At 39.8% G+C, this 12,645-nt stretch overlaps 2 protein-coding genes across 2 annotated transcripts; both read left to right on the top strand.

Annotated features, from left to right (window-relative positions):
• Nucleotides 1-954: 954 nt before the first annotated feature.
• LOC137959196 (auxin response factor 17-like) lies at nt 955-8,355 on the top strand. Its single transcript, XM_068806555.1, has 3 exons — nt 955-2,042; nt 5,268-6,032; nt 8,029-8,355. The coding sequence occupies exons 1-2, from the start codon at nt 1,023-1,025 to the stop codon at nt 5,979-5,981; spliced, it is 1,734 nt and encodes a 577-aa protein (XP_068662656.1). The 5' UTR covers nt 955-1,022; the 3' UTR covers nt 5,982-6,032; nt 8,029-8,355.
• On the top strand, nt 7,015-12,333 carry LOC137958651 (uncharacterized). Its single transcript, XM_068805730.1, has 6 exons — nt 7,015-7,069; nt 7,720-7,943; nt 8,029-8,037; nt 9,147-9,500; nt 10,501-10,974; nt 11,905-12,333. Exons 1-6 carry the CDS (start codon nt 7,015-7,017, stop codon nt 12,091-12,093), a joined length of 1,305 nt encoding a protein of 434 aa, XP_068661831.1. The 3' UTR covers nt 12,094-12,333.
• The last annotated feature ends 312 nt before the right edge of the window (nt 12,334-12,645 follow it).

Raw genomic sequence — 12,645 nt, 5'->3', positions numbered from 1 at the left:
GCTTTTAAATAATAAGGAATTTCTGAATCGGTTCGTGAAATCGACGACAATTCATTTGCCTTGCTGAGGAAAGAAAAGGCCAAAAAGGACAAGCTGGACGACAGATTCCAACGTGATTTGTCCAGCCTTGGACTTTTTGACAAGACTTCACGTGTGACCCATTAAAATTAGCATGCTAATTTAATTAAGGGGTCAATCGAGCTCATATTTTGAGTGAGACTTGGTTGAACCACTGTGTGTTGTAGGGTACCCCTCCCAACCTGTCTAAATCCGGGTTTAATTAGGGTGGTGGCTATTTATGTTTAACATGAAAAAAAAAGACAAAACAAGTTGTTACACTAATTTGACTAAATCGGTCCATATTTTCCATCAAATAATATATCAAGGGACAATTTTACCCTCGTGGAATATTGACGTGGGTTGGCCCCGCGAATCGGACGGCTAATGACTCCCGGGGGGGGGGGGGGCGATTGCGAAAAGCGAAAACATCACTGCGGATCGCGTACCACCTGTCGTAGTGCATGTCGATACAGTTTCGGAGAGCCAATCTGACAGAGCGGGAGAGAGAATCCGAAGTTGTTAGGGGACTCGATACGTGTCCTGCCTTGGGCATTTAATTTTTCCAACTAACCCAGCCCTAATCGAAATTTTGCCTGAGGACTGAGGGGGGAAGAAACGGATTCGTAGAGTAATAATCCAAATTGCCCCCAAATATCCGGATGCTATCTGATTTGATTCGCCCACAGTACAGACATCGATATACTCGTACAAGGACTTCGGGGGTAAATCCGTTATTTTTTCCAAGTGCATGACGGGTTTTCTGTGGCTTCTCAACCTCCTTTTTATTTCGTGCCCCTTCTCCGACCCCGAGACGCACTCTCCACTCTCGCCGCAGCAAACTCAAACTCAAACTCGAGCTCTCTCGTTCTCACACTGGTGGGTGGCCTCTTTTTTTTTTTTTTACATTTGAGGAGTGGACGACGGGACGACGGGGTGGTGTCTCAGCGCTGAGCCTAATTGCGATGGCGAAAGAGCTTCGGAGTATTGATCCTCATATCTGGAAGGCGTGCGCCGGCAGTTCTGTGAATATCCCCACGGTGGGGTCTAGGGTTTATTACTTTCCGCCGGGCTACGGGGAGCAGTCCTCGACGCCGCCTGAGTTCAGGCCGCAGCATCCGGCTTACGTTCTCTCTAGGATACTCTCTGTGAGGTTTTTGGCGAATCCGGAAACGGATGAAGTGTTTGCGAAGCTACGGTTGGAGCCGCTGCCGCTGGCGCTACCGGCTCTCGCCTGCCCGGCTTCTCCTGAGGGATCTGATGTTGGAGAGGAACCGACTATTGTTCCGTTTGCGAAGACGCTTACTCCGAGCGATGCTAACAACGGTGGGGGATTCTCGGTCCCGAGGTTCTGTGCCGACTCGATTTTCCCCCCTCTGGATTACCAGGCGGAGCCGCCGGTACAGACTATCTCCGTCAGAGATGTGCATGGCGTGCTCTGGGAGTTTCGTCATATTTACCGGGGTACCCCTCGCCGTCACTTGCTGACCACCGGGTGGAGCAAGTTTGTTAACCAGAAGAAGCTCGTGGCTGGCGATTCGGTGGTCTTTATGAAGAACAAGAGCGGGGAGATTTTTGTTGGCGTCCGCCGAACGGTGCGGTCCGGCGGCTCTGCGGATTCCGGTGGTCGGTGGAATAGCTCCGTCCTGGCGGCGGCCAAGTTGGAGGATGGTGATGGTGAAGGCTTTTCGAGAAGCAATAGGGGTAGAGTTTCGGCCGATTCTGTCTTAAACGCCACTGAGCTTGCCGGTTCCTGCAGGCTCTTCGATGTCGTCTATTATCCTAGAGCAGGATCGCCGGATTTTGTGGTGCGGGCGGATGCAGTAGAGGACGCGATGAAGGTGTATTGGACTGTCGGGATGAGAGTCAAAATGGCTGTTGAAACGGAGGACTCGTCGAGGATGACGTGGTTTCAGGGATCCATTCAGTCTGTCGGTGCTCACGATGGTGGGCTCTGTCGGACTTCACCGTGGCGCATGCTCCAGGTGAATTTAGTAAATCCTTTTCCATTACCCTTTGATTGTGTCCTCGTGGCAATATTAGCAAGACAGTGGTCCATGGATGTGCTGATATTTAAAAGAAGTTGATGGTACATTTGGAAGATCGGAAATTTCCGTTGCCTTGAATTATTTTTATTTTTTTTGTTAAAGTAGGAGTTGAATTAGTGACATTTTAGTCTTAGACGTTGTGGTTGTCTTTTTTTTTGTTTGTTTTTAATGATAATCTGGAGTAGGGTAACTATCGAGATTTTTTAATGATGATTTGGTTATTGTAACTATGCACAGGATATATGATCATGGCCTCCACATAATTGATGTGAATGTTGTAACTCTTTTCCTTATTTTTGTACTCCCAAGTTTTTGAATGGCCTTTTTTTATTGTTCCTATGCTCCAATTTCAGGCTTTGGACTTATGTTGAAATGCATGTTCTCGTCTTTAATGATAGAATTTTATGGTTTCTTGTTAAAGTCTAGGGATTGTGTTCTAGAGTAGTTTGTGGGCACTGACTCTCTAATCCAGGCCTCACCTTCTCTGTTTGTAAGAGCCTGTACGTCCAATCCACCACTTAATGGTACCAATAGTGGACCGAGTTGTATAGTGGACGTAGTATCTAATTCAGTACTGCTACTTACCATCATCTTGCATAGCTTTATTTTCTAGCCAATCCTTACATGACATCAGTTTGCATTGCTTTATATTTTCTAGCCAATTCACTAACCTGCTGCTGTATTTATGCATGTGGAGTGTGTCGTTCGGAGAGCCATTATGCTTCTAGCTTGTATGTTGATCATATCATGGTTAAGCTATTACTTTTTTTTCCCCCTACCCCAAGAGGGTGTTTTTTTTTTTTTGTGTGTGTGTGTTGGGGGGGGGGGGGGGAGGGTAGAGGGCTTGACTAAATGCACAACATGCCGGGATGATTACATGGAATTATTTTTTATGGATGTAAATTTCAGATGTGCTGCTAGACAACCGATAGTAACATTAAGGTAGCTAAAATTTGTTTTTTTCATCATCGTTCTCATTGAAGTCTAGTTCTAACCATGTTTGAGTCATCTACACAAATGCTCCTTTTATTTCTGCTTTATCAATCATCAGTTTCTTTGTTAGTTTGTCTGAGGCTTTCAAGTGGACGGAGCTGTAAGGGTAACCATTTGTTGGATGTCCTTTTTCTATTTCTTTGGTTGTGATGGGGTTTGGTGTTTAGTGAAAAGTCTGAGATGTAAAAATCTGCACTTTGGTTGGTTTATACAATGGGCTAGTGAAAGGGATTTCACCCTAACTATGAAAATTCCAGACAGAATCTGTCCATAAGGCCTTTCAAATAGTTTTGAAAAAATCCAGGTTATGCTCTTCTCTATGGAGGGCTCCTTTTGCTCTGCATGTCTAATGTTTCTAAGAAGATCCCATCCTTCTTGAAACAAGATGTGAGGAGGACGGAGGGTCTGCACTCTCAATGAATGCCAATGTGGGGAGGCATCTGCCCTTGCCTCCTCTCTTCTTTGTAAAATCCAAGGCCTCCACCCTTGACTCTCACTCGCTCCCCCCATTTATTTTTTTCACACGAACGTGGTGAGGCACATCTGCCTTCCCTCTCCCCTCCCGAGCAGAAAAAAAAAAATGGAAGGAGTCACTGTTGGCCCCCTTCCCCCATGACACAGATTTGGGGGAGGGGGCAACTCTCCCTCCTTCCTATCTCACAAAGATTGGCAAGGAGCCATTTTGGGGAAAAAAGGCTTGGAGGTTGAGGCTCCTCCACCTTCCAGTCATCTTTTTTGCTTGATAGAGGGAGGTTCCTCTCCTCTCCCTCTTGTGTGTGTTTTTGTTAATTTTTTATTTTTTAAAACGGTATTATGCTGCCTTATATCACTTAAACTTCTTGAAAGTGAATTAAATCACTATTTTTTGTTGTAATCAACTTTCCTCTATTGTAACTTGAACTGAAGGCAGCGGATTTCTAGGTAAAGTGAATTCTAGCCCACTTTCTGCATGGACTAACTTGTTTTTCAAATATTTCCCTGCACACTAGGGGTGCCTTTGTAAATATCTGAGGAAATTACAATCTTTGTTGCTCTTATGCTGAATATTTAAGAATATGGCTTTAATTTTTAAGAGTTGGGTTTTGAAAGCATGTGAACATCAGAGGTAACATAAGATTGGAAAATTTGCATTCATTTGTTGCTAGCCCTCAAATTGTATGTGAAGAGCATAATGCTTTCCTCCTCTGAAAAGAAAAAAGAATGAATTGAAGTGACATGTCTTTCTTAAGTATGATTGATTACATTTTCATGTCAGATAGCAGTTGGTCTTGAAAATGAAAAGCATGAATAGGAGAAATGAGTCTTGTAACCAGGGAGGTAACACAATGGGGGTCAGTTCTCCTTGTATCCTGTGGCACCTAATAGCAAAGGCACTAGGAATAATGAGTGGGCCAATTTTTGTCACTCGTTGTCTATTTTGTGTTTTTGAACTTCCTTCAGATAATAAGGCTGCATCAAGCAACTTGGTCAGGAGACATTGTGGCGTGCTCAAAACATAGATGGAGGACGTCCTAAATTGTGCAAGGAAATTCTTTTTATGATCAAAACATACCTTTTCATTTCCTAAAATTCTATTTTTGATGAAGGATAACACAAAATTCTTGACTCTTTGTTATGCATATATGAAGAAACTTAATAATGTCAAAGTTTTTGTTTTTTTTTTTTTTTTAATTTGAACGTTTTTTAGTAAATGGAAAACGGTTGCAAAGGGCTTATTCAAAGGTGTTGGCCATGGCTATTCATGAACATGTAGTTACAAAACCTTGCTTATCAAGTAAAACTATACAAAATTGTTGTTTTATTTCTGAGTTTGACTACATTTGTCCCCATTGCATGTTGTACTGCTGTAGTAGGGGTTTGGTGAAGTAGATTCTGTTTTGAATTTTTTTTCTTATTATAGCTTTATGGAATTCATCTGAATCCTTTACCTGGATAAACAGTAACTGAAAAAGTATCTTCGAGTGCTATACTTGACTTGGCATCTATATTTCTTCATAAAAAATGAGGTATACTTTTTTTGAGGAAACTGGTGGCCTCACCCGTTTCTTCACTTTTTTTGAGGAAACTGGTGGGCTCACCTGTTTCTTAATAATTATTTTTCACTTGGAAAATATTTCTTAATTTTCTGTTATGTTTCTCATTATTTAATTGGTTTTGTATGTCATTCAGGTCAATTGGGATGAGCCTGAAGTTCTACATAATGTTAAAAGAGTTAGTCCTTGGCAAGTTGAATTAGTTGCTACTGCTCCTCACATTCAGAACCCCTTTCCTTCCACGAAGAAAATTCGTCTTCATCCAGGCCCCGAGTTACTCACTCTTGGTGATGGGTCCATGTTCTTTCCCATGACAGGCTTAACCAGTTCTGTGATGAGCCACTTGAGCCCATCTCTATTCAGTTACAACACTTTTCCTGCTGGCATGCAGGGAGCCAGGCATGATACAACATTTGTACCAAACTTGACCAACTCTGTATCAAATGAAAGTGGGTTTCTTTTCTCCGATAATCTACTCAGTTATGTGCCATCACCAAAACTAAGCAGTGTGTGCACAGAGTTGAATATAGGAGGCACTTCACAGTCAGAAAACTCATCCCCTCCAAGCCAAGGTAGCGTCAACTTTGCCAACATGGAAACTGTGGGTAGTAAGAGCCACAATTCAAGCACTGAATCTAGTAGAGTATCTTTCCAGCTGTTTGGCAAGATCATCTGGACTGGTGGAAATGTGAGAAGCAATGATGATGGTGGCGGTAAAGGGTGCAAGGAGACTGAAAATTTAGGAGGACCACTTGATTCTTCTATGTCATCCTACCCATACATGCAGCTGTATAATCAGCTTGACGCTTCTTGTCAAAGGGTATCAGCTTTAGAAGCATGTACCTTATGAAGGAAAAGTTAGTGCATTTTGTGCAAGACAACCTTATTTGAATTTGGACAGGTATGTTTGCCGGATGATTTTTTTTTTTTTTTTTTTATAATCTTATTTTGTTTGTTCTCTGTATTTTGGGATGGAATATTTTTCCTTGTCATCCACTTTCATCTTTTGTAGTCTTTTCTTATTCAACATCCAAATGAAGAAAATGTGTTCCTGGGTAATTATTTGGTCAGGGAACCAACTTAGGTGTGAATGATACGAGCAAATATTCGTTTTAAGCTCACTTTCACCTTCTTTAGCCTGTTATCTCACTAGGATGAGCTGAAAAGACCCAATCTAGACCCAATCTTTGATGAAAAATTTGTTAGTAATTAGTTTCACAATGATTTGCAAGCTTCAAAGTTATGATGGGAGACTGACAAAACCTGTTTGATTTGGTAACCTGATGAGTTACAAGTGCCTCGGACAAATTAAATGGTAGAAAATTCTGGAATGCATGAGTCAATTATAATGCAAGTTAAAATAAAAACTTGTCATATGATCTAAATTTTGTTTTAGTTGTGTGGTGTATTCATATTGTTTATTTATTAATTGTATATATCTATGAAACTGTCTATTTACATTTTTATATCGATATCCTTGTGGATTAGTTCAGTCAAAACATCTACTGAAGATGCAATTTATGTTATTTAAAAAAAAGATGAGATTTATGGGTGTTTGGAGTATACTATGGCTGGCTGAAGGATGAACTTCTCTGATAATTATTGGGGACCCTGATGCTGAGCACTCATGATGGATGGACCAAATGGTTGTGTCCCAGAGACGGTCCATTGGTGTCTGTTTGTTTCACATGCTGAGAATGAAGAGATGGTGTGAAGAGGAAACTGCAAATGTTCAGAAACTTAAACGTTTTAACATGAACAAATCAAAGACCGTTTATCGGCTTCAGTGAGGAAGTCCAAGAGTATGAGTGCTAGTACATGCTGGGGGACAATTTACACTGCTAAATGAGGAAGTTGAAGAGAATGTGAGAGATTGAGTTAATATGGAATACCTAAAATGGAGTTTGGCATTTGAGATGGATGATGGGAAGAAAGAAGGTAAGATTCTACTTGACAATTGTTAGACTGAACATACTTCATAGAGGAAAATGTAAGGCAGTGGAGACACAAAATCTACATACAAACCAAGTGGCAGATGATAACGGTGAGATGAAAGTGTTGAGAAATTAAGAAAGAGGAGGATGGAAGCTTATCATTGCCTAAGTTCTGCCTTTCGGCATTAGGTTGACAAGAAATAGAAAAGAGCAATCATGACGTGTATGAAAAAACATGAAGACTTGAAGAGTATAAACCTAACAACATGGCTACCAAATGATTGAGCAGGATAATATGTAGCTTAAAATAAAGGCTTTCATGTTGATAACAAGTGATTTGTAGTGTTGATTCTTCTAAATTACTAGAATTAAAACTTGCTTATTTGCATCATCGTTGTGAGTGAGAAAAATCAACTTATTTGCTAGTACTCATTAATCAAATTCAGTTGTTTTCTTATAATTGCTAGCATTTATCAGTTCTTTATATTGCCTCAAGCATCCAATCAGAGGTGGATATAGTGGGATTGCTTGTTAGGAAACAATTATACAACTGAAGAGAGCAAAGATTTTTGGGGCTATACAACTTTGGCAGAAGAGGCAGACTTACCTCTGATGCATAGTTTTGATATCTCGTATGAAGAATCTTATATCTAGGAAGAGAAAAGAATAAGAACAAAGAAGATAAGCAGTTTGTTTCCTTGTTGCTGAGTGAGAGCAAGGGTGGTCATGACTCTGGACTGTTTAAACTTGATAAGAGTGGTAAATGCAAGGGAGGAAATCCGTTTGCAGAAGAGGAGGGTGGTGAAGGAAAATATCTCTCTGGTTATTATTCTTTCCATAGTTATATGCTGAGGAGAAAGCAGTTTGATGAATTTTCTGTGCTTTGAAGTCAATTCTGACTGACTTCCCTTGGAATTCTTTTATGCTTGACAAACATACTGATGACATGTTTCTTATTTCCAGTGCTTGCAGGTACTTAGGTTATGGCAGGAAGGAAGCTGACTCTTTATGTGGTAGCTATAACTGGACCTCGTCCTTGAAGGTCCACTAGCCTTGTTAATTAATCGCCTAACTTTTGTGAGGGAATTAGAAAGCAGCCCAAGACTGTGTTTGTGAAATCTAGATTTTCATTTTTGCACATTGATGAGGTAAATCAGTAAGCAGTAGGTTTATATTATTGTTGTCTGTGTTTGGTGGATCATATGAATGGTAGTTCCATTTTGCAACATTTGCCAATTATCAGAATGGATGTTCTACTCGTACGTACTGTTTTTTCTTCTCGGGATTATTCTTTCTGTAGGTCTTTAAAATAAAGAAAGATTGTTTTTTGGAAAACATGGACTCTTGGAAGATCATGTTTTAGAAATCAGAAAGAAATCTTCCGAAATTTTGTCGAGAAACCTTTTTTTCTCATTAACGTACTATCAATGGCAACGTTTCTTATTCGTTTTATGTGCAATTTCTACAAATTTATTATCAATGTCTCGTTTGTTTGTTAGATGTTCATACTCCGTGCATTTTCCCTTTTCAGTTTCCATTTTCTTTTTCTTCTTTTCGTTTTCTGTTCTAGTAAACGGGGTTCAAATCTTATCCCAAAGTTTTACAGTGACCTACCAAGGTAAATTTTAAATTTTAAATTGAAACAAAATTTCAAACAATTAGAATGAAATCCTAAACAATCAAATGAAGTTTCAAAGAGTTTTCAATTTTTTCTTCACTGGTGCAGTTGCAAAATATGAGGGAAGCACAAAGAATCAATCTTTCTGATAATGGAATTAAATTATAGTTCTGGGTCAGGTAAGGGGGACGGATTTCTCAAAACCTGAAACTGAAAAAACTTGAAAAGAACCTGAATGGGATTGGAACACCCATCGTAGTATTACCCTATCCTTAACCAATACCCTGTTCGTTCCCGGCCTCTGCACTCGTTCGGTCCACAAGATAAAGCTCGGACTGGATTGTTCAATTGAGCCAAGTTCTAAGGAGATTTGATAACTTGTCTTGGTTATAAACATTCAAAACCTGGGATCCGGTCATACTTAAGTATGATTAATTACTGAATATCTACAGACTACACTTAGCATCAGCAAGATTTTGTCCAAAAGAATGCTGCAATCAACGGTCAGAGCCATCTGTCCTTCTGGAACGATCCCGCATATTGGGAGCGCCGATTTCTCCGCTATAAGCTGTCTCTGCACTTGGGTCTCTGCATTTTCTGGAATCGGGTTTACCGGCCTTCAATGGCTGTCACCTTCGCCCCTCACTCCCTCTCCCTCGCTTCCTCTCGCCCTTCGCTGCGAACCCCGACACTGACCACACTTCCTATCGTCAGATTCTCCCCACCCGAATCATGTCTTGGATATCAAACCATCTCCCCCCTTCTTCCCAGGCGGTCGTTCAGACCTCGTATCAAGATTACGGACTCGGAATCCTCGGTGCGGTTTTCCTGGTCTTTCATTTTGTATTTTATTTTCACTGTGATGTTCTCGTTTTTATTTTTATTTTTATTGATTGATTGATTTATTTGCATAAATTTTTAAATGCTTATCCGACATCCAATACCAAGGATATTAGATTCCGTGAAGGTTATAAGAAAGCTAACTACCTGTACCCTTGCGTTTACTAATAATTTAGCCTAATTTTTATCCTCTTGGTTTCTCGTGAGATGATTGTTTCTGTCAAGTTTGATTTAGTTATTTTGTTCAATCTGACAGTTGCAGCATTAATCGAGAGAGAGATAGAGAGAGAGAGAGAGAGACTTCGTAAGTTCTATGGATGTTTGGCTGGTGAGTGATTTCAGAACATCCAATCATCGTACTCTTTTATGATCGGTGTCATTTCTCAACAATCGCACCTGCCATATGTTGCTAAACATACAGTTCTTCTTCACTTTGAAGGGCTTCAAATTGTCGGCGGTAACTGTTACTAGGAAGAAGAAAATAATGCGGTTAGCGTGTGGGTAAAGAAAAGCAGTTCATATCTAGCTGAACGAAAAGAACTAGTCTTTCTTTATGAAAAGGAATGCAGTTCATATCCAGCTGAAAGAAAAGAACTAGTCTTTCTTTATGAAAAGGAATGCAGTCCATATCTAGCTGAAAGAAAAGGAACTAGTCTTTATTTTTCCAAATATTAGTTAAATATTCATACATCCAGATGCTCCGCTCTCTTTGAAGAAACCTCCCTTGACCATTTAGCCTACTTTTGGGATTACTTTGCTGCCAGGGTGTCAAGTGTCCCCTTGCAGAAAAAGCTTGGCTGATGAAACTGCTATCTTATTTTCAAAAAAAAAAAAATAGTGAACTAGGAGCTACTAGGTATTTCTTTTGCCACATTGAACCTCCATTTATTTTTTCTTTCTTTTTCTCCAAAGGATAAAACGTTTATTGATCTTTTCATATTACACCTTAAATTGATTACTTGTGCTAATGTCTGTAGGCAATAGGTGGAGAAGAAGATAATGCAGATCAACCTTCTGTTAAAACCCTTATCCAAGTTTATAAGGAGGCTATTTTGGATGGGGATGAAAAGGCCATTAGTGGTACAGAAGGAATTCTTTGTGGTATGGAAGCTGATAAGAATGAGTTACTCCAGAAAGTTACTACATTATCTACAGATATAACATCTGGGAAGAATAAATTTCTTCGACTAAAAGCAGACTTTGAAAATTATAGAAAACGTTCAGAGAATGATCGTCTAACATTGACATCTGATGTTCGAGGAGAAGTGATTGAGAGCCTCCTTGCTTTGGTCGACAGTTTTGAGAGAGCCCGGCTACAACTTAAGCCAGAAACAGAAAAGGAAAAGAAGATTGATACAAGCTATCAGGGTATATACAAGCAATTTGTGGAGGTCATGAGAAGTTTGGGAGTTGCTGTGGTAGAGACCGTTGGCAAGCCATTTGATCCTTCAGTAAGTAAAACTTTTTGTCTTTTCTGTTCTGAGAGTTCTTTATGAGAATTTTCAGGTGTTCTTCTTCCTCTCCGTTCCCTAAAATAATGATTGGTGCCCACAGTGTAATAACAAACATCAATAAATTCAACCAGTTGGTGTTCCGTGACGTTGAAAATCTAGAGTAAATTAGTGTGATCAGTGCTTCAAAAATCATCATATGTGTTGATGTCCAGCTTCCTGTAGTTTGTAAAGTCCATTTTTGATGGACCTCATTGCTGACTCTTCATGTCTACCCTGATTGTCATAGAGTGGCCAGTTTCACCTTTTCTTTCGTAATGCATCTTGATCACTCCTATTCCATTGATCTGTTCATATGATCACTGAATCAATAGAATAAGCTCTCGATGAACCAAAAAAACTCTTGGCCATTGACAGACTGGTATGGGCACATCAAGATGTTGAAACGGTCAGTAATATTTAACCGAGGAGTAACTTGACCAAGTACATACTTTTAATGTGCTAGTCATGCCAAGGGACTGACTGATTACAGGGGCACCTTTACTATCTAAAGCCTCTGATTAAGTTGGTTTGAGGCCCTAACTGCAGTTCCATTTAGTATTCCGTTTATCTTTGTTTAAGTTGCTCCCTAGAACATTACTATCTCAGCATATTTTCATTTTTTACTTTTTTGGAATGTTGATTATACACACCACAATCCGTTTGCCTTGTAGAGACTTGGATCTCAGACCTTAAACTAGAAACCCTTCTCTGTGGCCTTTTATATTGAAACACTTGTAGGGTCATAATTCTGCTGACCAACTGTCATGAAGTTGCTAAGATTATCATTTTAACTTTTCATGTATTGCTGTTTTCCATCTGGTTTGGTTTTGAAAAGACTGAACCAAGTACTGACAATTTTTGTTTCTTTGGACTTTCTTCTTTATGTAGTTTCATGAAGCCATTGCAAGGGAAGAGTCTCAAGTATTCAAGGAAGGTGTCGTTGTTGAAGAAATTCGTCGTGGTTTTCTACTTGGAGAAAGACTTCTAAGACCGGCCAAGGTGAAGGTCTCCACAGGCCCAGGTCCTGGAAAAGCCCCAAGCACCACAGATAAAACGATTCAACAGCCAGGCCAATGATTCAAAAGATATTAGGAGATCAAACAGTTACCCACAACCTGTAGCTTTTGTAACTTCTATTTCTTTTCTTCTTGATAAAAAAATTTGGTTCTTGTTTCCATGTTCTCATAAGCTCTTTGGGCTGTGGAACTTGTAATTGGTGTTCTCTGCCTAAATCTGTGGGCAGCGTACACTAAAATAATTTTTTAAGCTGTAATTTGATGCAGTGCTTCGATCAATATCTTGCCACTTCTATCGTCAGATTTTGTTTTGGTTTTCAGTGACTCTGTGCTAGAAAAAAAAAAAAAAAAAAAAAGGTGAACCATATCTTTGCACTTTGGGATAATGACAACAGGGTTTCGTAGTTCAGACCCTGTTTGAAGAGGACAGACATATTCTTCCCCGTTTCTTCAGGTGAAGCTTCTAAGGCAATGTAAGAGATTGTCGGAACTTATCTGTTTTTAGGCTTCGTTAGTGCCCCTGGTTGAAAATTTATATCCTAAAAAAAGTTAAAAATATTTTTCTTAAAAAACATATTTCTAAAAAACTTTCAGATAAAAACCTATTAGTGAC

Source organism: Aristolochia californica, unplaced genomic scaffold (genome assembly GCF_029961685.1).
Source record: "Aristolochia californica isolate CCGP_79_NKW_82.1479 unplaced genomic scaffold, dmAriCali1.0.hap1 SCAF_3, whole genome shotgun sequence".
In the NCBI taxonomy this organism is placed as follows: Eukaryota; Viridiplantae; Streptophyta; class Magnoliopsida; order Piperales; family Aristolochiaceae; genus Aristolochia; species Aristolochia californica.
This window is presented reverse-complemented; position numbering and strand designations above follow the sequence as displayed.